The sequence below is a fragment of the Pararge aegeria genome, chromosome Z, assembly GCF_905163445.1.
Source record: "Pararge aegeria chromosome Z, ilParAegt1.1, whole genome shotgun sequence".
NCBI classification, from domain to species: domain Eukaryota; kingdom Metazoa; phylum Arthropoda; class Insecta; order Lepidoptera; family Nymphalidae; genus Pararge; species Pararge aegeria.
In genome coordinates, this window is record NC_053208.1 from 9,312,126 (window position 1) to 9,338,994 (window position 26,869).

The following is a 26,869-nucleotide window of genomic DNA, read 5'->3' on the forward strand; positions in this document are numbered from 1 at the left end:
AAAACTAGAAAATAAAAATAGGTAAAAAAACTTTTTAAGTTAAACGGTTTTATGTTAAACATACATTGCAATGTTTAAGATAAATGTACTAAAAACCAAAAAATAATAAAATAGATACAGTCGTGGGAATTATAAACATATGCATAGACTAGACTAAAATAAAACCGTGGGGCACGTCAATTGTCTACAAATTATCGACTTAATGTGCGATAGAAGAATCGTTTAATTCGTTTAAGTTTTTTTACCTATTTTTATTTTAACATTATTTTCTTGTTTCAGATACGAACGTCGATTTTGGTAATGATGCAGCACTGCTTAAAAAATTCCGTCAGCTGTTACCTTATGACGTACATGAAAAGATTATTCTTAGCGCGAAATTAAGTGAGTATTACAGCTATCGGGCAATTCCTCAAGCTTGATGTTCCTTGTTGTTGTTGTCAACAATAACTCTGATATGTTTTTTTTCTTTCTAATTTAGTAGGTACACCGTAAACAATATCTCAAAATCGTTAATTATTATAGGTATGAAGTAATGTTTGTTGCAATATTTAATATTGAAAGTGTTCGCCATAATACAAAAATTTTAACTTGGAAAAAACAAGTTATTTATTTTACTCTGCGCGATTGCTTACCTCTTAAAAGTTATCAAAACTTACTTTAATACAAAAGTATATAAGAGTTGTGTCGATTCTCTGAGAAAATAGACAGAATTCTGTATCACAACGCCCCCGTATATATACGAAATACCCACCTGGAAACTACCGAAACATGTCATAAACATTCGCGGTGAGTCAAATGTACTATTAACTAGTTTTTTTTAAATATTCAATAAATTAGATATCATAATAATCAATTTAATACAATATCTAACAATTTAGCTAATACCCAGTAGTAGTACCTAAATTTTCTTTCTATTTTTCTTTCATAATATTCTTAATTCAAATTTTATATTTTCAAGTATTAACTATATTAATTTTTACATTTATTTATTGGTTTTATTGCTGTTGTTCTTGTTCTTTTAGTGCTTAAAAATAAGGTAGAATCACATTTATTAGCCCGAAATCGCAGTTAACGCTGTTCAATTCTAACCGACCAGCCTGGATTGCAGACAGGCCAACCAAAACGCACTTGGTTTTTAGTTTTTTGGATAAATTCATTAAACCGGCGTTCTTAAATGTAAGTGTGTTTATTTGTCCTTCTTTAAGCTAAGCAACAAATCAACTGGATATTTGGCATAAAAGTTAGTTGCAAGAACGGAGAGTAACACAGTCTGCTTTTATCCCAGATAAACGGTTAAACGGTTCCCATGGGTGATACCACGTTTATTTATTTATTAATTTATTAAGAGCACAAACAACATGCATATTACACGTTTTTTAAACATAGCAAACACACAAAAACATGGACTGATATGCATGTCAATGACAAGTGCAAATAGCATTGACAAAGCGTCATGTAAACTAAATTTGACAAAAAAATTAAGACAAAATTTAACTCACCGATAAGTGTTCGGTGAGTTTTTTTCTAAAAGCTGTGGGTGAGTCATGAAATATATCGATACCAGGTATCTTTTTAGATAACTCGTATTTCGCACAAATAAGTATAATAGGCGCTTGTTTTCCGAGATGGGATTTAGTAAATGGTATATGAAAAAAATTTGTGGATTTGCATCTTCTGGTGTACCGGCGCGGGACAGTCAGAGATATATGATTGAGAAGGTTCTTACATTTAATTTTGTTTTGTAGTATCGTTTTTGTATTTAAACGTGTAAGAAACGCGCGTGGCCAAACAAGCCAACCCATTATGAATCGACGCTGACAAATGTGATTCAAGCCTAAGAATTATGCATGCTCCAAGGTAGACTAGCAAACTGCCTTTATTGTGCAAAACTTAGTAGATTGACGTTTATTTTATAGTAGAGCTTTTCAACGTGCTTATTTCTGCCACCAACCAGCGTTGTTGTGTTCCTGTCTGAAGGGCGTGGTTGCCGGCGCAATTAAAGACACATGAAACTTAACACCTACATCTCCGGTTTATAGACGTTTATAGACTATGGTTTACCACTTGTCACCAGGACGGCAATCTGCTTGGTCGTCAATTATAATTATAAGAAAAATAAAGGCAGGTAAGCAAATGCATTGTAGGAATAAAAGTTCGGATTGTATTCAAACATGCCATTCACACAGCTGATCTCAAATATTACGTGAAATAAGAATCGGATAAATAAGAAGCTTTGTAGTAAGGACTTCGAAGTCACTTTGAAGTCGAGTTCGAATCCTAGCACGCACCTCTAACTTTTGTAATTAATGAGTGTTATAAGTAATAAAATACCACTTGCTTTAATGGTGAAGGAAAACAGCATGCCGGAGAGTTAGCCGCCCTTATACCGAGGTGTTAAGCCGTATAGTCAAATTGTGGTAGGAGACCCGTGCGCACTACAGGGGTAGTGCGCCGGTAATTTTTGAATATGATGAAGTATTAGATTTTTAAATATTAAAATCTCTCAATGAAAAAAGTATCAGTTCAATACTGTCTGTGCGGAGTTTGATAATATGAATCATCTTCGACTTGTTACCTACCAACAACTTGGTATAAGTAACTAGCCGATTGAATTGCATTTTTTTGGTGTTCTCAATTTGTTTCTCTTTACTTAACTTACTTAGCTACCTAGTTAGTCTGGTGGTAAGCATGTTCGGCTACAGATCATGGGTGCCTGGGTTTATACCCCGGGTTTATGCAAAAATTGTTAGGTGTTGGATTTTGGACGTACCTTGGAGCGCACATTAAACCAACAACGCTGGTCCCTGTTATCATAAGTGATAATAAACCGTAAAGCCAACCAGCCGTCCACCACCGTGGTGGGTGCTCTCCTACAAGAGCCTGCTCAGCGTTGACCGAGGATGATGATAATGATGTAATCTCGTTATAAAGTGAATATTAATTGTTAAAGCCCGCCAACCAACCTGCATTGGAGAATGTGAATTGCTACTTGGGAATCGAACTCCGTCCATGATCCGTGGTCGAACATACGGACCACTAGATAAACAAGGCAGTTCTTAGAGGCATCAGAATGTGTTTTTTTTTTTAATTTTAGCTGCAATAGGTCACGCGAAGTACGCGTCAAACGATTTTGAAAGTAAAATGTTAGGCGTACGCCAGAGACATCTGAGAATGTTCCTAATACATTATCCAGCAGCGCCAAACAGTCAGGCAAGAGATGCCTCAAACAAGGAGGTGCTCACTGAAGCATGGTTGGTGGTGAGCGAAGGCCGTGAGCCGGATTTGGTGAACGCCTTTGGAATGCACGATTATATTAACCATATAATACAACTTACAGAAGTCGTTGCCATTGGCCCCTCAGTAAACACAGTAAGTATTAATAACGTTTACCTACTAAATATATTTAATTGCGAAAGTGTATTTGTTTATTTCTTTGTTTCACTCAACAACTGCACCGATATGGATTAAATTTAGCCCGGATATAGCTTGCATCTTTGGGATAGACAATTATCCCGGAAAATCCACAGGGGTTATAAACAATACATTATGTAATAGTTAAACTGTTAAACCTAGCTTGACAATATTTTGTATAGTAGCAATCATAAATCTTTAAGAACCGCAAATTTTGTTTCGGATGCCTTCTTGGTTTTTGATTTATTTGATTTTAGTCAAGCCCTATCAATTATTTAAGAAAAAATATCTACCATTTTGTGATGGCGACCATCTTTCTTTTGAAATTATATAGAAACATGTCTCGATCGATCGATCCTAAAATACATTTTATATTAATCCACTCCAATTTAATATCAACTTTTGACCTGAGCCGCGAATCGATCCTTACACATCAAAGAAATTTCCTGGCAGTCTTCGTGAAAAGCAGCAACTTGCTCATAAGACCCATTTCATCCTTCGCGCCCCGACCTTCATTGCCATTCTCTAATAATTATTGAAATATTATTATAACCTTGTTTTTTTTGTTACAGATGCTCTGGTACTCCTTCTATAATTTCAAATTCGCAGGTGGTGTGTTTAATAACTTGTACCTGAAGAACAACGTAGTTGTTGAATATCATGCAAGGCAATATAATCTATCTGCTTCTGAGATATTGTTCCTTTGGGCACTTCAGCGTGGTGAGTCTGTTGTACCGAAACCACATGATACACATTTCCAAATGGAAAATATGCGGCTCCATCTCAGACTTACGGAAGATGACTTGACAAGGCTTGATATAGGAATACTTCGTTCAATCAGAGGACCCTTGCTCAGCAATTTTTATTTTTAAGCGATATTATGGCTGAAGTTACTTTGCGCTTTGCGAGTAATGAATCCCGTCGTGGATGAGAGTCAGCTGACAATCAAATCGTGGAAATCATTAGCCATTGGCGTTGCGCGGTTGGCGTCCAATTGGCATTATTTTATTTCCATCACTGACTCTCAATCCACTGAATTTATAAAATTGTATAATACATTTACATTAATATTGTAGGCACGAGTAGAACAAAACGATGTTTGATATCTTAAGATTTAAAGGCAGTCGGAGGGTTTAGATGAATGATTTTTTTGCATAAACCCAGGATGACAGTTAGAGAAATTCATAGCATTGAGTGCTAGCGCGCACTGCGGTTTTCTCAGACTTAGTAAAATATGAATGTAATTGTCATTGGAATATCTTTTACCGCACGTTTGTTGAAACGAGTGTTATGTACGAAATCATATTTATATTTACCATACTTTATTATATAAAGATATTTGATAGGATATGTACGGTATCACACAGTACTAGTAGTTCTTTACAGTTACATTTCATGTATTCATATATAGTAAAATAAGATAATGTACGGTGACTTTTCCTGTTTTACATCGGCGTTTTTATAAAATGTTAAATGCATCGTTCATCTTAGTAGTTAAAAATGTATGTATCTAAAGTTTTTACATTCTTGAGCTAAAGATTGCTTTAAATATAACAATAAGCAACTTTATATAGTAAGTAAGTCAGTTAAAAAAAATTGATGACTAGCTGTTGCTCGCGATTTTGTGCGCGATGAGTTTTTGGTTTCGAATTAAATTTAAAAAAAAACAAGAGGCTCCAGGTAAATTAAGGTAATATACCCCACCTATTACGATCACTGCTTTTTACAGACATGTGTCAAGACGTCATACACGACTTAAAACATTGTGGGGTCATCCAAAAGATTAATATTAAAGGTGGTGTTCATTAATGGTAATGCTTAGTTCCGTACTGTTTCATATCTTCATGAGTCTTACATTGAGAACTCAATAAGCAATATCGTTAAAACTTTTTATTTATACGCTAATTATGTGGTAATCGTTTTCAACAACTGGCATTAGATTCCATAAAGCTTAGTGTAATAGAGAGTGGCATAATAAGAAAGTAGTTTGTGGATTAGTAAGTATAACTAAGTCTGAATATTTATTCGGTAACTTGTCTGATTCTACCTACTACGGTGCAGATATTAAGCTTGATAATACATCTTTGACATGACTAAAAACATTTTAATTTCTGGGCTCATTACTTTTGGAAGATAAATTAATATATTATATTGAAGTTAAAAAAGAAAAGCAAAGTTTACAAAATACTTGTTAGACCAGCGCTTCTGTACGGTGGCGAAAACTGGGAAATTAATAATATCCTTAAACCATAACTCCACAAGATAAATGCCCATGCTATATGATGGGCATACGGAGGGGTAACTGTAAGCGGACGCACGCAATTTTACAAGGGGTTAAAAGTTATTTTGTCGTATTATGAGGACATAATTATGGCTGAAGATTGAGTACAAAAGATCCTGGAGGGTCGAAGTGCACCCGCTGAAGCGGGCCTCATTATAAGATAGATAGATAGATGGCTGAAGATTACTATTCATCAGTAAAAAAAGATCCAATTAAATAAAGAGCTATATAGTAAATCACTAAATACTAATATGACAATATGATATAGTAAATCACTAAATACTAATAGACGGCCGACTGGCGCAGTGGGCAGCGACCCTGCTTTCTGAGTCCAAGGCCGTGGGTTCGATTCCCACAACTGGAAAATGTTTGTGTGATGAGCATTAAGTGTTTTTCAGTGTCTGGGTGTTTATATGTATTTTCTAAGTATTTATGTATATATAATTCATAAAAATATCCATCAGTCATCTTAGTACCCATAACACAAGCTACGCTTACTTTGGGGCTAGGTGGCGATGTGTGTATTGTCGAAGTATAAAAAAAAAAAAAAAAAAAAAAAAAATATCATGTGAAAGATTTTCTATTCATTTGTTACTATTATTATGCTCAACAGCTGCAACCAATCTTGATGAATTTGGTACATAGATATCATACTTTTCATTAAAGGAAAACACGCGGGTATCACCCACGAGGGAAATAAAAAAACTAACTTTCCTTACTTATGTATGTGTACAATGTATTTCTTGTAAACGGGTTGTGACATATTTTGGTGCGGTTCTAGTGACAGATGTGGGAAAAATTTTAGCCACTGACATTGCCGGTTCCCGAGGGATCTTTAATAACTAAAAACGCTGACGAACTAACAGGCAACGATAAGTTAGTAATACAAATCCGATGCATTAAGAAGTACCGAATCCCATAAGCGAGCATTATTTACTGGTACATTAGGTACTGCTGTCGTTATATCAAAGTTCCGGCGATTCACTCTCATTAAAATAATAGTTTTAATTTGAACATATGTCAGTACCAGTATAAATGCCAAAAGATACTTTATATCCGACAAATACGAGCAGCCGATGTAAGACAATAAAAAAGTCACCGTGTAAAGTTTCTCTAGCTCAACGAAAGCGGTTGTGGACTGAGAGGTTGTAGACTCAAACAGTTCTTCTTCTTCTATATAGTCTAATAACTTTTTGTACATAGTCGTACCCACTCTGGCAGAATTTTCACATTTAAATGGCGAAAGACTAATATTGATTTTATTTATTATGACTACTTTTAACAATAACGAGAGTAGGTACCTATATTGAATTTCAGGTCGAAAATGCCCAAACAGATTTGCTTAAAAATAAAAAATTACAATAGTGAAACTTTTGGTGACCAAAATTATCGTGATTTAACATAAGCTTAGAGATAAAAAATTATTTATACCTACTTTCGTGTGTAAAACTACTACTTCTTAGTAATTTTTTTCTAAATAGTTTGTGTCTATAATATTTCGTGTAACCGTGTAAAACGTCAATAGCTCTGCTGTGTACCGAAATTTAAAATGTTGTAGCACTTCTTGTATAAATTCAAAGCCACTCTTTCTAGCAAATACTCCATACTTACATCGGAATGAATGAGAAATTATGATCATATTTATTATAATGCTAAGCAATTATAATAATATATCTAAAATTCGTGTCAAACTGTTAAAAACGTAGTGATTAAGTAACTAATTCAGTAATCGTATCTATAACTACTTCTTCTAAATAAAGTTTTAAAACTTACCAAGTTCTAAGGATATAAAAATAAATATTCTATGAACCTTGAATGTAATTTTATGAAGTTTGATGGGGTTTAACAAAAAAAAAAACTTCTAAAAAAAAATTTCTAAAGTTTATTGTAAGAATTAAATAAAAAAAATTTATGAACCTTGAATGTAATTTTATGAAGTTTTTTATTGGTTGTTTTACAAAAAAAAAACCAATTTCTAAAGTTTATTGTAAGAATTAAATAAAAAAAATTTATGCACCTTGAATGTAATTTTATGAAGTTTGATAGGTTTTTACAAAAAAAAACCAATTTCTAAAGTTTATTGTAAGAATGAAGTGAAAAAAAATCTATGAACCTTGAATGTAATTTTATGAACTTTGATGGTTTTCTATAAAAAAATTATCCGTGTTTTGTATGAATTAAACATTATTGTTACTGGTTGTATAAATGGGCCTACAAAAATTATATCAAATAGATATCTTATCAAGAAATCTTAATCCTCTTAATTAAGTATTAATTTTACGTAGATGCTTTTGGAATTTTAATAATTTTCTAAATCCTACTATAAGATTTTATTAACTTACTTTTAAATTGATTGATTAATTTTCGTAGGTATTTAACAACTTTTAAGAACATTATTAACATGTAGACTTTTTACAAAGATTGCATTACAAAGATTTAATTACATTTGGGAGTGCGTAAAAAATTATAACCCGGAGCTGAACCCGGAGTTTGTTGTGGGTTATTCTAATACGGCGTGTTAGGACCCCTTTTAAATTTTATCGAAATATAGAGTTATCATTACCATCGTCGTGTGTATGTCTAACAAATAGGTATTGTAAAATTAAAGGAAATTTTCGGTCAAAAGGACTTTTTTTGTAAAATGGAAATACTAATATATATATATATATATATTCAATATTACCTTCTAAGTTATCTTATACAGGGTGTTGACGTTTCGTCAAAGGGATGCTCTTTTCTTTATTTCATTGTATATACATTTACATAGAGTGTTTTTACTTTATATATAGGGTTATGGGTTAGAATTCCTATTTTAAAAAATTAAAAAAAAATATTAATAGAAAAGAAATATATTAATTTAAAGAAAAAAATAAAAATAAAGTATACTTCGTGTTGTATTAGATGTTTTATTTGTATATATTTGTGTTACAGCAAACGCATTACACACTTGTGCGAACAAGTGGATTATCTGGATTTTATTCCAAAGCACCTTAAATTTCTGGAAAATTACTTGATAATAAATGCGTAAAAAAAATATTAATATGTAATATATATATTACATATATATATATATATATATATATATATATATATATATATATATTACATATATATTTTTTCTATGGCCGGATTGCTTGCTGTGCGAAATTAATATTCCGTTGGAAATAATTGGCGAATTACAGATAACAAGCTGGTGTTGCTGTGTTCATTTCGGCTGAATGGCTCTACTTGCAAAGCTGTATTATGTGTTTGTATCCCTTCCCACTACATCGCATGCAGCCGTCAAATTCCAAACTACTACAATTGTACTGACGCAGTTGGCTTAGTTATGCCATGGAATAATCCCGCAAAAAAAACTAAGTTAACATGCTTAGTGTTTGAACGCACCCACACCAAACCCGAGTGATAAATAAAACGCTAAAAAAAATGTAATTATTAACCTCAACAACATTCAAAGAGGCCTATACCTACTAATTATGAGTAAAGAATCTTCATAGCGCGATGCAATATTAAATTAAACCAAAACAGCGCCATCTAACGCATAACTTAAAATTTAACTTGTTCAATTTTAAACAGTGTTTTATATTGGTTCCTGGACGACCGGACCTCTTCTTGCAGTACGTATGATCGATAACCTGTAACATTCCACTGCTGGACTTAAGGCTTCTCCCAAAGGGAGAGGCTATCCATAATCATCAGGCTGAGCAGGCGGGTTGGCGATGGTAGTAGGTAGTCGGTACTAGTACAGAGGACGCTGCTGCACTTTCTATTTTATATTCCCTTAGTCGCCCGGTACAAAAACCGTAGGAAGAGGAGAGGTGGTGACAACTGTATTCTGATCTGCTTTCACCACACGACCAACTGTAGTACTCATCGAATACTTTATGTATTTTGGCCGTATAAAATAGATAAAAAACGAGACCGCCGGATACAGTACTGATTTGATAAACCCTCACTCACAGACATTATGATTCGCGATCAATAATTCAAGCACTTATTAAGTTGCTATAAAAGCTCAGCTCAACATAACCGTAAGACTGGAAATGTAAAAAGATAAGCGGAAGGTTAGGTGTCTAAGATAACTACCTTTATTCCTTACTTCTTCCTGTCTATATGTAGATAAATTGGGAAATAAAACATTGCTCTCTCTAAATACATTCAAGGTTTTTAAAGTTATATTTTTTAGGCGCTTTATTAAAATTGGAGAGAATTCTTTGGCTTACATTTAAAGCCAAAGTATTTAAACCGCTTTAGAACATAGAGCTTTCCGCTTTCCGAGAGCGCCACCACCATAATATCATACTCTATTGGTTTAGCAGTGGATGCAGACAGGCTGTTATTTGTTTTGTTAACAGAGTGTTGCTTTTCAAGTCATCTAAATACTTATGCTATGCTATCCGCAAAGATACTTAAGTATTTAGAACACGAAACACGATTTTAGACAAAAGAAAAGCTGAGCGAACCTATTGCGTACTGCGCAGCGCCGTTTTCAATGTTGCCACATATAAAAGATTAAGATACACATACATAACAATAAAGACTTAACTATCGGGCATGAGTGCGAGAGTTCTCCTATTCCTCTTCCTATTTATTCAAGAGCTTCGAAAACGCAAGAGGTTCTCTACTCGACTAGTACGAATGGAGGTATGTATGGTACATCGAGTATGTCGGTATGTAGGGTAAGGGGGTTCCAAGAGGGCACCCTAAGGTTAAGTTAAGGCAAAAAAAAAAGATAAGGCTAAAATCTGATAATGCTATTCGGTGCTAAATTTGAAGTCTAATTAAAAAATTTAATTACAATTAATTTTTATAATCTGTTTTTGAAAGACCGAGTTCTGAGGTAATAAAAAAAATACAACCGAATTGAGAAACTCCTCCTTTTTTGTAAGTCGTTTAATAAGATAGCGCACTATTAGCCAAAAACAATCTTTTTTTTTATGTTTATAGACGAGCGCTTGACTGCAATCACACCTGTAAGCTTCGTTGCAGCCTAAGGTGGAAAGCGCTTGCCTAGAAGATGCCCATTCACTCTTGATTTGAAGGTGCTCATATTGTAGGAACTGGGGAAAATGGAAGCTGGAAGAGCATTCCAGATCCTAGCGGTGCGGATCAGAAATGAAGATGCGAAGCGCTTCGTACGCGTCTGCGGTATATCGAACACGTAGGGATGCAGATCCTTACGGTGCCTCGCGGTTCGATGATAAAAAGGCGAGGGGGGAAATAGATCAAATAGTTCTTGAGCACACTCTCCGAAAAATATCCTATAGAATACCGAAAGGCAGGCAACCTTGCGACGATGTTCCAAACTCGTTTAAAAAGTTTTTTATTGGCTACGTCACCGATGATTCTCTAGCACGGCGATCCACCGAATCCAGGACATCAAACTGATACTTCATACTTGATAATCTATATACTTACATTTCTTTTGTATAAATCTGAAGAAATTTTATCTCTACAAAACGTAACGGTATTTTGTTACGTAAAAATCACAACTTCCTGACGGCTGGGAGAGTGGGGGAATGATAAACTTAACGCAAATTTGCATTTAAGTTCATAAACATTTGTTCAAAAAGAGTTTTTCGCTTTAGGCTGGTTCCCCGCTTTAAGCCTCCGTCCCTTACACTAACACTTCTTCTTCATAGGATTGTTTATAAGAACTTCTACATGAGAAATGCAAATTCTTTGCAATTATTACTTGTCGAGGTAAGCCCACTTTTGTATTAGCAAACGATATTTCTGTATAAGTATTTATAATTTATACAGAAATATAAAAAAGTAGTCTTTCAATAATGCAAATTATAGTTTCATTTAATACTATTGTAAGTATGAATACAAATTCCATTAACTATCTATCTTCAGTATTAAGACACATGTTCAACTGGATAGTACCTCATATTATAAGTACGTACCTAATTACAACTAACAGATTATTCTGATGGTGCGGTATATGTGCCAGTCAATTTGTACAATTTTAGGTGCATTACGAACTTTTTTGTCAGAATCGAACTGAATTGTAAAAGAAGTTTTCGTTTCTAGTATTTGACACAGGCATCGTAATGAACTCAACCTAATCCTTAGTTTGGAAAATGTAAAATTATATTTAACAGGATCATTGGTTTTTTAATCATCCCGCGCCAACTATTTGGTTCCTTGGACTATAGAATGATGGTTGTAAGCTATTTGGCGGCCGATTGGCGCAGTTTGCAGCGACCCTGCTTTCTGAGTCCAAGGCCGTGGGTTTGAATCCCACTACTGCAAAATGTCTGTGTGATGAGCATGAACGTTTTTTTGTGTCTGGGTGTTTATATCTAAGTATTTATGTATATTATTCATATAAAAATTCGTCAGTCATCTGAGTACCTATAACACAAGCTGCGATTACTTTGGGGCTAGATGGCGTAGTGTGTATTGTCGAAGTTTATTTATTTATTTATATCCAAAATTACATTAAATTCAGTTTAGCTGCACAGCTGTGCATTTAATATTATTTATAAATTTTATATATTTATAAATTTCGGCCGTTAGATGGAATCAGGCTATCCTGGCCTATAGCAGATAAGTATATTTAACCCCTTATAAGTTCCTACGGTACCGGGCTGTTTCATCGCTTGGAGGCACTTCTTAGTCGGTAGGTTGGGAAGTAACCACGGCCGAAGCCTCCCACCAGAATGCCCAAAATGCCTTTTCCATGGATCGAAACCTGCACCTCCCAAACCTCAGCCTTCACTTCTGCTCTACTGCACCAAAACGTAACTATATTATGTGCCAAATTTCGGCTAGATCGTCCAATCTTTGGGCTTACAATAAATAAATAAACCAAGAAACACATTTCAAACATAATACCTATAACAGTGAAGTGAGTGTAATCAATTATATCTTTAAATTCACTTTAGTAGAGTTAAAAAAGTTAATCTAGACTTTTTTCATTCATAAAATCAAGTCTCTGGACTTTTTTAATGCGAAAGGTACCTAGCTGTCATACGATGATTGTCTAACAAACTCATACTGAACGCTACATTTCAGCCATTGAAAGAATGCGTGCCTGTCAGCGCGTAAAAGAATGGACAATGTAACTTTGAAGAGACGTATAAATATTTTATTTGATTGCCTTAACAACATACGATGATTACTGTAGTTCTTATTACGAGTATAACTAACGATGTCATTATTTCAAGCTTTTGTTTTTCTTATAATTATGCACTGCGTTTTATGTTAACTAAGTATATAAAGAGAGAAACATTTTATTCAATCCACAATGCGCCGTTACAACGTTAGAGCACATTCTTTCAGCGGCTGGACTTTAGCTAGATATTTCTACTTAAATAAAAGCAAAAAGGGTGATTAAATAAATAAAACACTGGACATATACTAATGTTTTTTATTATAAAAACTAGCAATTAGTTACAAGCATTTGAAGATCCCGAACCTATACCTACTATAAACTTACAAACCTACTTTATACTTACTCTAGAAATTTCTAAAATATTTTACATTTATATACAACTTGATGATACTAATAAGGTGTGTGGATTTCAAGAATAACCAGTGCAGTGTTAAGTGCGCTTTGTAAAATTTGACGAGTATGAAAATTTGTGATTATTTTATTCAGAGAAAGCGTTAAATTCAACGTCATTAACAGTAAGCTTTACTCAATATTATGATAAGTATTATTCGACTGTTAGGACCTTAATATGCTTTATAATGCGTATCATGGTGTATTTACACGTGCTACGCTCGCAAGTTCGCTACCTCGTTTCTAATACGCCCTACAATTTTGGATTGCCCTTCCGGCTTCAGATTTCCCCACTGATATCAATGGAAACTCCCAAATTGTAAGCTAATAAATATATATTCATAAGACACACCAGCAATTAATTGTGACTACATTAAAAAATAAAATTATGCGTTAGAATTACAAATTCTGTCTAGTGCCATTACAATAATCAATTATAGGTGTATCAATTATATTCAGCATTATCGTTGTTATCTCCGGTCACATTAAAAAAAAAAATAATAAGTATTCAACTGAAAACTATTAAGATCATACAGACAAGCGTGCGTCATAAGAACAGAATAGTTTAATAATTTTTTGATAGATTAAAACTAACGATAGATTAAAATTTAAAAACACTTACAGGGTATTGAGCTGCACAGTAGGACTTTCAATGAAAACGGCTCCCAGACTAATGCAGACGTATTGGGCGATAGCGAAAACTAACTTCTCTTCCTTTAGACACTTTATTAACATCAGCTTCTCAAAGTCACTCAAGTGGTCATCCCAGTTTATTTTTGGAGGAATAATGTCATTTTTGTTGATGTGGATGTCCTTTAACAGAAAGTCTGTATAAATTAACCATATTCAATGTCCTAGATTCGATTTCTTCAAAGGAACTTTTTTTGTCGCGTTTAGGAATAAGTAGTAATTATGAATGAATGAATAAATACACTTTTAATGTACACTACAGAGAAAATTTACAAGAAAACAAATAATAATAGATTTGGCGGTTTTATATATATTAGCCATCAATTTCAGGCAACCAAAGGCGTAAAAGAAAATATTATAAATTCTTTTTGTTATATCTAGTCTTGTTATTTATTCGCATACCTATATTAATTTATTTCATTATTTAATACATCAACAGGGCTGTTCTTTTGACACATTGAATTGGTATTGATACATAAATAACTTAAAGATTACAGGCCAAGAGGAGGAACTAGAATTTGCGTAGGAGATTTTTAAAAACTTTCAAAACATACACAGATTGATAATTAATATCGTAAGTTTTTCTTTACCAAGTGAAAATTGCCGAGTTGAATCGTGATTTTCCGTAGGCAGTCGTTCGCCAGTCCTGCGAAACTAGGATCTGTTCCCTCTAAATGGTTCACCCCTAACCACATTTGGTCTGTGAGGGCCTCGACAGGGGGCCTCTTCGGAGGTACCTACAAAGAATTTTTTTAAGTCAATGGTTGTGTGTAATAAGTTTTATTGTGAGCCGAGGCGATGCTTAGGCACACATACGTAAGCCCAAGCAGAGGTTTTAGTTTATCATGTAATTTATTTGGCCGCAAAACCGTGACTGACATGAATTTTCATCAAGAAGGTAGTCATAATTATGTTCAAATTTCAAAGTATGTTTGCGAAAAGTTACTTTAATCTTGAGCTTGATTAATATCCCACTGCTGGGCTCGGGTCTCCACTCATAAGAGAACGGAATATAGAACTTAGGCGAGACGCAACCCGATTGTAAGTTATAACAATCCATGACATCAACAAACATGTAAACAAATTTCTCAGCTACTCCCGATCGTTAGATTCTGAGGTATGTACCTACGTTAGTCACAATTTTTTAATATATATACATTTTATGTAGGCAGGACAAGGCAAATTACCAAACACAGGGCTAGGACGGACTATTTTTCTACTGAAATGGGGTATTTTATATATTATTATTTACACCCATTTTTGCCCTATCCGGGAATAATACTCAGGATTTCTTGCTTCGTAGACCATGCTAATGAAAGAGCCCATCAGGCGTTTTTTTAAATCGCTATATTGTAATATAAGCTATTAATTTAAAACTGCCTCGTTGTGAGCTAAGATGCTGAAGACTGAAGATCACGAGGTCCTAAATTAGATCCCCGGATCGGACAAATGAATAACTAAAAAATAAATCTTAGTACTTGTCCGGAGGTTGGGTATTGGTGGTGATTAACCTCCGTGCCTAGGAGAGCACGTTAAGAAGTCAGTCCTGCACCCGATCTTTTTCTGTTCGTGTTCGAGCTGCAGTCCCATTAAATTGTTAGACTGATGGAATAGATTGTCCTTGCGCGCACAATTATTTTTCACTATAATATCTCTCCACTATCTACTACTATCACTATAATGTCCACCTTAGCCGATATCGGTCAGGGAAACTGGGGAATTCACTTTAAGGCACGTTTTAGTTAGGTAGGTACTCTGTTTCAGTGAGCAATAAATTGTATAATTTTCCAATATTTACTTAACGAGGTGGAACAATTATGCGAAATCGCGTATGGGTTGATTTACACCACAGTAAATAAGTGATATGAATGAACAACATCGCCGTGACATGTGCTGTCACTACGATTATGGAATATATCGAGGGGAATATAATTATTATTCAAGGTATAAAACGGAGGTTGTTTTAAATGCAAAAAGAAAAATATTGTACGATAGATTAATTGGAGATACCCTATTTGTTACCCTAGTCGGTGGGATCCGAGTTGTATCCATGGCACGCACTTCTCGGAGTTATGTGCTTTTTTTTATTTAAGCAATTAAAATATCACTTGCTTTAAAGCTGAAGTAAAACATAAATTTTCAAAGGCGTGTGAAGTCCACCAATCCGCAGTTGGTGGTTTATGGCCTAAACCGTTCTCTTTCTGAGAGGAGACCTGAGGCCTGTAGTGGACCGGTAGTGAATAAGTGATAATGAATAAAGAATAATTTTTATTTAAGACTAACGTTTAACCTACCTTTTTGGATAAAAAATTTTTCGATTTTGGATGACTGTAAAATTAAAATTATTTTAATGTAGGATGTACAACGTGTAACGGAATAACGAAATATTATTGAAGGATGTAAATAAGTATATTTAATAAGGAACCCTTTAAAAATATTAAATCTAAAGAAATATCACAATTCAAATCTTTTCAAGTGTTTACTTGTGACAACCCTATTAAGATATAAGTATGCGCATAGTACCTACGCTAAGCGACTTGTATCTAATAAAGTGACAGTAGTACATGATTTTAATTTTGCATGTGATGTTAGGGCTGTATCTGATTAGGTTTTTGTTTTCACAGATAAGTCTCAGAGACAGTACAAGTCAATTACCTCTTAGGTCTGTGAAGTTTTGTTTCGGTTTTCATTTACACGTTTTATAGATATCTGACTACTCTAAAATCGGAGTGGTTTGTTTTTTCCCAAAAGTTTTGTACGTTTTGTGTTTGTTTGTTTGTATGTAATGGATAAACTCAAAAAAATATTTCACCAATTTCAAAAATTCTTTCGCCTATACCTAGAGTGCGAAATAGTATAATGCAACCCGGACCCGGGCTATGTGAAAAAGCTTGACTAAATACGATATAAAATATATTTAAGTGAAAAACATGTATTCCTGATTGCAAACTACTTTTACTACTTATTTGTTTTACGTAATGTTTCAATAATAAAAATTCTATTATGTCATTGATCAACCAGTGAGACTCGATTAAAATGAGAGACTAGGTGCCCAAGACCTAATGATAAAGATGACGATTTCAATTTTTAGTACGTACAACTTTGGTCCCGGCCGGTCCCCTGAGAACAAAGTTCCATTGGTCCGGCTGCACTCGTCCCGCGTGCAGGAATATGGCCATGTTGAGCAGAAAACTGAACACCAGCTTGTGGCGTTCAAAAAGCCCTCGCGACACATTCCGGTACACGGACAGAGTTATTTCATCGTGCAATATCTGTAGACGACGCTCGAGTATTTCGCATTTTTCGCTCTTCTCGATAACTATGTTGAATACCTGCGCAGGTGTTTTGAAAAAGCTAATTTATTTGTTTTTTCCTCTTTTGGTTTTTTCTTTGCGGCACTGAGTTTACGAAACGAAAAACTTGACATGTCACTTTGCTGACTTTTCCTTTGCAAGAAGTAATCCAACCGCTACTGTGTTGCTTAGCGTTGAACTGAAGCAGCCTCGGTTGTTTAGCAGATAGCTTTTTCATCATGGTTTGCAGTTGCTGACAATATACATCCAAGTCTCCTACTCGTCAGCAACGTGACATGTCAAGTTTTTCATGTCGTAAACTCAGTGCCGCAAAGAAAAAACCAAAAGAGGAAAAAGAAATGAATTAGCTTTTTCAAAACACCTGTTTAAACCTGAAATTGGAATTTCTAAACAAAAAGGAGATATTTGAGGTCAAAGTGGCCAGTACGACAAAAGGTCAATTCCATATGAAAGGATCTAATATATAATATATACACCTAATAATATTTGTACACACGCAAGGAATCAAATTTGAGAGTTGATCACATAATATTTATAAAGAATATTGTGACTTCCTTGTTCGTCTTTCACTGAGAATATTCCACCAACGCTCACGAGAAGAAGAAAAAAATGCTTGCTATTGTTTGTTCTGTCTAAAAGTCGTAGTTTATATGTTTTATTCATCTAGTATTACAAAGTTTTATTATCATAGTTCTGATGCAGTAAGTATAGACTAACTAAATTGGTGTTGGCGTTTACGCTTACTACAATTTACAACCATGAATCTCAAAGAGCGCGTTACGCTGTGAAACCTGCAAACTACCGTCGATTTCAGGCAGCATTAGAAATCAATTGGTATTATTTTAAAACTATATTTTGTTTTATGTTTGAAATGATCTTAATAATTTAGTAGTTAAGTTTAATTTGTGATAACTTTGAATTTAGGGAATATAATAAAAATAATTTTTCATATGTAAAAGTACTGTTTATTTTCCTGGAAAAGATGAATAACTTAACTAATAAAGTCTCGCAAATGAGACATTACACCGCGGTTGATTGTCACAGCTGGTGACAGAAGGGCTGGTTAATTTTTGCGCAAAGGATCAACCTGGCTGCACAGCGCGGAAATGTAGACAGCATTCTTGGCACCTATCATCACATCACTAATCATCAATCTTCCATAACGTTGTCCTATTAAGTTGGTAGAATTATTGAGTAGTGATTTTGTCTTAAACAATACACATGGAGGAACAATGAACATACCTGGTTGAAGTACTTCAGCGAAAACTGATACATTGGATCGATGTCAGCAAGTTGTGCCACCGCGAAGTACAGCACAGCGCCACGAGTCGCTACAGTGCGGTATTTCTCACGCGCCGCAGATATACTTATCTCTGTCGCTTCCGTTTCTAACAATCGGGCGTTTATTATTTCAGATGTTTCCTATAATATATGGTTGTTTTTATGCTCCAGATAATTTAAAGCCAAAAATGAAGTTACATTTTCAAACTTTTTTAATCTGCACCGAAAACTACAGCAATAAAATCCGCAATTTACAAAAGATGTTAAAATACTTTATTTAATCACCTTACTCTCATTGAGAGTCTCAATTAGTTCTTCGTCGTCTAAAATATTTCCAGAAGAAGCATACAGCAAGCGCAGAATCTTATCCTCGATTTCCAGAAGCGTTGCTTTGTCTGTATTGATACGCACTATCAGTTCTGACCGTAAAAGTTCTAAGTCTGGCCGTTCTAGACGGACCACATCGCTAAAATGAGAAATTTTAAGATATTTAGATTGGTTATGCTACGACTTAAATGAAGCTGCGTACAGAAATGGCTAACCTTGAAATGAATTTTGAATACAACCAACTAAAGACTAGAAATGCCGTTAAGAGGTGGATGATTGACGCACTAAATCCAGTTCGGTACAGGTGAGTGCACTAAACTCAAAGAGTTGAATTTATGGCGGTATTTATGCTCGAGCATTGGTGATATTAATTGTACTTATGTGAAACTAACATTGTATTTTCCAAGTGAAAGTTGGAAAATACAATGCTAGTTTCTTAATTTTCTGTATATCATTACGTGCACAAAACAATGAACGTTGAACTCACGCTAGCAATTGGTCCTCGAGGCCGGATAGAGTAACTGTGAAATTCACAAGCGTGACTTGTATGCAGATCTCCGGTAGATAGTGGGGGTTGGCCAACTTTGTGGTGAGATAGAGTCGGAAGTTCGTATCGTACTCGATATCGCTATCACCTAGATGAATAAGCAGCCGACCAGCCTACAAACGCAAAAATACTTTTAATATTGTCGCTTCGCTAACAGTACCCCGACAGTCAAATTAGCACAGTTCTTAGTAGAAACAATAAACCGCTCTCTTACCATAAAAAGGTTTTTGCGATATTGATAGGTTTATTACCTATATTGATGGGTTTTGATGCTTGCATACTAAGGTAAGTCCACCAACTCGCACTGGGCCAGCGTGGAAGACTACGGAATTAATTACGGTCTATGGACTTAACTCCTTCTCATTTTGGGAGGAGAGCCGTGCCCTGAAGTGGGCCGGTAAGGTAATGATGATGATACTTAGCTCAGAGAGTGCTTATTGCGTGTCCTGCAAACCTTGCTAATGCAACTTTGCCGCTATTATGCACTGTGATCATACTCAATGGATATCAAATCAAATTTTAGTTTATTTACATTAAAAGAAATAGTAAGTAATCGGCAACTGAAAGGACCTTTAAACGAATAACCTTTTAGGACTCCATGTCCTTAATGGTTATGTTTTCTAATGACAACCGGAAACGTAATTTATATAATTGTTATAACTTATACCTGAAGGAACGTCTGTTTGAGTAGAACAGGTGAGAGTGTCGCGTCTAGAGCCTCGCCCAAGTCTTCAATAAGCATGGGCCATCCAAGACGTATACAGTTTTCTAGCATTCGAAGGTAACCGGATTCGCTCAGCTTTGTGATCTGTAGTCCGTTTTGGCGCTCCATGTTTTTGACCCATCTGTTCGCCTGAACATAGGATATAGGTATATGTGAGATCTGGTACTAAGAGAGCCAACATAGACATATTTCATTAATTTGAGTAGAGAGCCTTAGAAATGGACCAAAATATGTGTTAACTAGAAGTGCCCAACGCGTGGAAGGTGCGAGAGCCCTATAGATGTTGGACGAGCGTAGAGGTCGAGGACGACCTAAGGTTCGGTGGAGGAATAGATGAGAGAGATTTCTAACGTCTTTTTATTCAGATTTCTAATAAAAACGTATATTGGCATTTCACTTCAGCGTGCTAGCTACGTCGGTTACTTTAGTTCTTTGGCGAATAACTTCGATCCGAACATTGTCATTCAAAAATAATCCCAGCATAGCTCTCTCGATAGCACGCAGAGCGACATGAAGTTTAAAGCTTAATCACGCTGTCAGTGTCCAAGTCTTGGCACCGTTGGTCATCACCGGTAAGACCCACTGATTGAAGAATTTTGACTTCAAGCATTGTGGTATATGCCATGAAATTAGTTTTTGACCTTCGTACTTGTCTTTTAATTTAAACAATCATTTTGTTGTTTTTTAGTGTAAAGGTTTTTTTAAATTAATAAGATAATTATAAAACACCCTTACGTAGAGAAAATCTCCGTTTAATTGTGTTTGTTTATATTTATATTAACACACTTGTTATATTTATAATTATTTTTAAAACATCATCATCATATCAACCCATTTTCGGTCTGGGCACGGGCCTTGTCTACCAATGAAAAGGAGTTAAGGCCGTAGTCCACCACGCTGGTCCAGAGCAGATTGGTGGACTCCAAACATCTTTGAGAACATTATGGAGAACTCTCAGGCATGCAGATTTCCTCACGATGTTTTCCTTCACCGTTAACGCAAGTGTAATTTTAATTGTTTAAAAAGCACATAACTTAGAAGAGTTAGAGGTGCGTGCGTGATGGGATTCGAACTCGACCCCCCGAAAGTGAACTTGAAGTCCTAACCACTGGGCTATAACCTCTTTTAATACATATTAACAACTATATGAATATTTTTTTTTTTTTTTTACATTATAAGACAAGTTAGAAGACAATGGAATGTATATAATTGTATAAGTTACAAGACCGTAGAAAACCTAAGAAGATTAATATTGTACACAGACTTGATAATTACTTGTTCTTGTGGGTCAATGGTGAGCGGCCATCTCCCTGCACGCGTCACTAGAATGCCGTTTTCAGTTGAAACAGCGTCTCTTGGCAAACCCTGCGCGTTCCAAGTGCGCACCGTGTACGAGTCCGCCATAATTGTTATCAGACTGAAATTAATAAAAATAATTAGCACGCATATAGCTATTTGTCACTTATTACAACCTCTGCCGTTTTGTTTCATTTCATACCATGGAAAGGAACATTATATACTAGCGTACCCAGCCCGCTTCGCCTGGCTAGATTTTCCTTTATTTTATTTAAACAATAAACTCACATCATTAAATTTTTAATTTAAGTCTCACAATATATTAAATCATTTATTTCTCTCCGTATTCATTCTGTTCTATTCTCTTCTCGAGCGGCTGTAGATCATTATCTACACCCATGTACTGGGTGTACAACAGAAAATCATCATAGTAAATAAAAGCTGTATTTGACAGTTTGTCAGTTCAAAAAAGGAGTGCTCCGATCGTCACCAAACTTTACAGGATTACTCGCCAGGTCAATCCGGAGTTTCCCTGAAAGTTTCATTGAAATCGGTACAGCCGTTTCGGAGTCTATACGGAACATACCCACACACTTTCTCTTTTATATATATAGAAGATAGATAAATAAATATACTACGACAATACACACATCGCCATCTAGTACCAAAGTAAGCGTAGCTTGTGTTATGGGTACTAAGATAACTGATTAATAATTTTAAGAATAATATTCGTACATAAATACTTATAAATACAGTCAGGTTACTGACTTGATGCGCTATTTTTTTGTTTCACAATAAGCTTCTTATGGATGAACCGTGCAAATTTTGACGACCTCTTTAGTGCAGAGGCAAGCGCATATACCTAAGTGAGGTCCTGAGTTCGATTTCTAAGGCGGATATTTTTAATTTCTGAATTTTCTCTGGTAGTCTAGTAGAGTGGAGGTAGTTCTGCAAAGCTTTTAAGGACAAGTTTGCCTGGTTTACCCTATGGCAATTTTTTTTTATTAATTCCGTTGTAAAGAGTGGTGACGCGCATAATTTATTGTCGACGAACAAATGTCCTTGTTCTATCTCTGAGTAAAGCATTGCAAGAATTTACTCACTCAAATGTATCGGATGATGGGATCTCGAGCTCTTGACATTGCGCAACCCATTTGCGCTCGAGCTCTCGGCGGTAGTTCGAAGGGAACGCACCAAAGTACGCAATGCACCCAGACGCAATTATAATATCGCCCGTTGTACATTTTAGCTTGTATGTTGCCATCTGAAATAATATTCTATTAATTTAAAAGAAAACTTCACTCTATTCTTATAGGCATAAGAAGTTTAAAAATAGCAGTAACGATATGTACTTAAGTTAAGGTTGCTCTAGCGGGCCGCATCAACTTTTCGACCAAAATTGCCAAACCTGCTCGCAAAGAGGATAATAAAAAAAAAATATATATATATATATATATATATACTACGACAATACACACATCGACATCTATCCCCAAAGTAAGCGTAGCTTGTGATATGGGTACTAAGATAGCTGTTGAATATTTTTATTAATATAATACACATAAATACTTATAATATACAGATAAATACCCAGACACTGAAAAACAATCATGTTGATCACACAAACGTTTTCCAGTTGTGGGAATCGATCCCACGGCCTAGGACTCAGAAAGCAGGGTCGCTACCCACTGCACCAATTGGCCGTCAAAGGATGATATTTAAAACATTTCCAAAAAAAAAAGTGATTATATTAGGTGGAAAGCCAGTTATTGTTGCTCTAGTCAGCCGCACCTCCATACGAAAGTTCCCTTACCTCGCAAAGATGGTGTTACTTTTAAACTAAGATTTTCGTGGTTAATCAACGTTTCTTAAATATAGTTCAACGGTTACATACCACGATAATATTTTGGATTTGTCGATATTTCGACCCAGTTGCATGGATCGTGGTCACGACGGGACTCAGTCGCGTTCGAAGAAATAGTGTTACTTTGTGATGTAATAATGCGAAAAAAGCATTTTGTGTTTCGGACTTTAACGTACCGTACAGCCAATCTCTCAAACAATAAACAAGTCGAAGCTTGAATACCTTAACACTGTCTTCCCAGCGCGTTTTCTCATCGGCAAGGGCTTGGGTCAGTTTACCAGCTCGCATCAAGCGAGCCGCTGCCAAGTCCACGTCCGCTTGCAACTTGATACGCTCTTCTTCTACAACCTGAAAGAGCAATTAAACGTTAACCATTTATTCACAAACAAAACAAATTAGCGCCAAATCTTGGCGCACGGCCTGCATTGCATAGTCCACCACTCACCAAGCTAGTTAAACGCGGAATGGTGACTTCATACGCCTGAGAAAACGTTATGGAGGACTCTAATGCACGTGTTAGGAAATAGGTGATTACAGCACTTTATCTTTCACAAACCCGTGCATCTATACATATAATAAAATTTGAGTGTCCGTTTGTAATATTGAAATAACGGTACATATACAAAAATAATATTTTTTAAAATTTTGTCTGTTTTTTCTAGCTAATTCTCTAAAATGGCCGGACCGATTTTGACGGGACTTATATTGGCAGGTACCTTATGTAATAAGGAGTAACTTAGGCTACGATTATTATAGGAAAGTTCTTTGATTTTAGAAAAAAAAAGTAATGTTGCAATGTCCAATTACTTTCCAGTACCGTGCGCAGCTCACGTGCATGCCACTACTGGGTAGTCACGTCGAGCGCATCCAATAGTTCTCACAACAACGTTATTAATATATAAAGCTGAAGACTTTATTTGTTTACTTGAATGCGATGATCTCAGAAACTACTGGTCTGATTTGAAATATTCTTTCAGTGTTTGATTGCCGATCTATCGAGGAAGGCATCACGCTAAGACCAATAAGCATAGCGTCAATGAAGAATGTTTTAAGATCCGGTGTTTTTTTTTTTCCTTTTTAGAGCTTCCGCTGGGTGCGCTGCATAAACAGTTAAGGTTTCGAAAAATTAATGCTTACCTTTTAAGGTTGGCTTATACGCGGATGAAGTCGCGAGGGACCGCTAGTATTAAATATAACAACAACAAACCATAGTATGTATACTCATTGATAGTTTATTCATGGTGCTTTGAAAATAGAACCTTTACTAGATTCTCATACAAAAATATATGATCACTCACTGCCATAGTGACGCGAGTTTGGCAGATCGACTGGCGGGAAAAGAAAAGTTAAACGGTATGGTGATAAAACGTTACAAATTGAGAATATATGATCTGCAATGGTAACTATATTAAGTATAGTTGTGACGGAACGAGAGTCGTATATACTGGCGAAGGAGTTGTGTTTATAAGCCTTGTTTTAATCGATTGCATAGAAGAACAACGGTAGAATTTCTTGCCAGTGTTCTTTTCTGCCAAAGACAGGCGATTCAAACATTGTCTATGACACTTTTGCATGGCTTAATAAGCCGATCCGAGAGGGACATTTAGGGGTACAAATATTGCTATGTTGAACCCATCGTATTGATTTGAAGAACCCGTGGTATGTCTTCTTATCCTTTTTGGAGCAAGATTACCAAACCAAGGTTAGACATGAATTCGGCATCCATCTAAAATGCTCTTACGCCATCAAACTGGTATACAACTTAGTCCCTTTTCAAAGCCATCTTTATGTTAAATGTAAAATTAAAAAAAATATATCCTGGGCCTACGTAATTCTTTATTCACGTAGGCCTGTGCGCTCATATATATATGTATACATAATAAATTGTGAGCTGGTGGTAATAACTACGATTGCCAACTTAAACCTAAAGCTACGAGAGTTCAAAACTTGTCCCGGTCTAAGAAGAGCCTACAGCAGACTTGGCCGGGTAATTTTTTTTTTTTGTATAGGTACTTTGATAGCGTCTTTTATTACATCCGGAGTTACGTGCGTTTTAAGCAATTAGATACGACTAGTTTTATCGATGAAGGAAAACATCGTCGTGAAAACTGTATGCTTGATAGTTCTCCATATTGTACCCAAATGTGAAGTCTATTAAACTGCTCTGCACACAGAATGCGCACCTAAAATCTATCATGATTCTATATCAATCTGATAAGCTAACAAAGATTCAGTCGCACGAATTTTTACTTGGTAGTACTAATAAATAATAACTTTATCTGTGAGACCGTTACGTATGTAAGGAACTGGTATGTCATCTATGTAAAAGTTGTAATAATAAACTTGCCATGTTGTGTACTCAATACTGGTAAGTATATGATTACAATATCAATTAAAAAAAAAAGACAGCATAAACCCTGCGTTGTTTGAGAAGAGGTTAGTTACCTAGTTTTCTTTAATTGTTTTTCACTCTATGTTGATCAATAAAAAATACTAAAATAGATTTAAGAGTCACAGTAAAACATGCTTTATATTATAACATGTATTATTTTCAAAATCTTAATATATATAAATCTCTTGTCACGATGTTCTCCGCGATGGACTCCTAAACTACTTAACCGATTTTAAATTATATTGGCACACCGTGAGCAGTCTGTTCCAACTTAAGAGATAGGATAGTTTAGATTTTTAATTATAGTCGCAATTTTATTTTATTGCAAATTATATTTCTATAATTAATTGACAGTCACATGTTATATATATATAATACTACTATGCTAATTTAAGGCTTAGCGATACTGAATGCTTTAAAAACAAAATCAAACGCAGATGAAGTCGCGTGCAACAGCTAGTAACATATAAAAAATAAAAGACTTCAAATGACAGCTTCAAACACTGATGCATTAATAGATTTCATTTGATTTGAGCATACACACTGCACATTGCAATTTTTATGTTTTTTATTTTTGTTTATATATCGAATAGTAATCGATATATAAACAAAAATACATAACATAAAATTCAGTTTTTCCTGTGTCTCTTTCGTCAAAAGGGAATATAAGAAAAATTGTGATACCCTTAGTTCCCCCATCATTTTCTCCAGCTGAGCTTCAATAGCCTCCACCTCTTTCTGCTTCGCACGGAGTACCGCCATCACACTTTTTAATATAGCAGCCGCTTCTTTATGTCTAAAAGAACACCATAAGTGAAATTAACAGAACTAAATATGAGGGCATTTAAGGGCCGATTTTTCAACTGAATAAGCTCTAAGCATTTTTTTTTGTATTTGACGGACTAAGCAGATGGCCCAACTGATGGTATGTGGAAAGCCGTCGCCTATAAACAACAACCAACCACCATTTCGCACTGAATGCAAGAAACACGTCTTTCAACGTGCCACCCGGTGTCCATCAACAGTGGCGTGCACAGGGTCTTCGGCCAGGCTATGCATAAAGCAGGAACATGGCATAAAATGGAAATAGTCTATAAAATGGTTTTGTTTTAAACGAGCCATATTTATAAGGAGAGCACTGTCGCCTATAACACAGGTTTATACCTAGCTTAGGGACAGTTGATTTCTGTATATCCGTGTAAATTATAACATTAATATTAGTTATACCT

The 26,869-nt window shown here is 35.2% G+C and overlaps 1 protein-coding gene across 1 annotated transcript in view; it reads right to left on the reverse strand.

Annotated features, from left to right (window-relative positions):
* LOC120636490 (dynein heavy chain 6, axonemal) overlaps positions 1 to 26,869 on the reverse strand; it is a 95,042-nt gene that overhangs the window by 34,484 nt on the left and 33,689 nt on the right. Inside the window, exons 49-59 of the mRNA XM_039907995.1 lie at positions 26,325 to 26,436; positions 23,471 to 23,596; positions 22,488 to 22,648; positions 21,364 to 21,505; positions 20,032 to 20,217; positions 19,305 to 19,477; positions 18,776 to 18,956; positions 18,452 to 18,631; positions 16,994 to 17,227; positions 14,486 to 14,632; positions 13,828 to 14,018 (exon numbers count right to left, since the gene is read on the reverse strand). Of these exons, the coding sequence (XP_039763929.1) occupies positions 13,828 to 14,018; positions 14,486 to 14,632; positions 16,994 to 17,227; positions 18,452 to 18,631; positions 18,776 to 18,956; positions 19,305 to 19,477; positions 20,032 to 20,217; positions 21,364 to 21,505; positions 22,488 to 22,648; positions 23,471 to 23,596; positions 26,325 to 26,436 (1,833 nt within the window). The remainder of the gene's footprint in view (positions 1 to 13,827; positions 14,019 to 14,485; positions 14,633 to 16,993; positions 17,228 to 18,451; positions 18,632 to 18,775; positions 18,957 to 19,304; positions 19,478 to 20,031; positions 20,218 to 21,363; positions 21,506 to 22,487; positions 22,649 to 23,470; positions 23,597 to 26,324; positions 26,437 to 26,869) is intronic.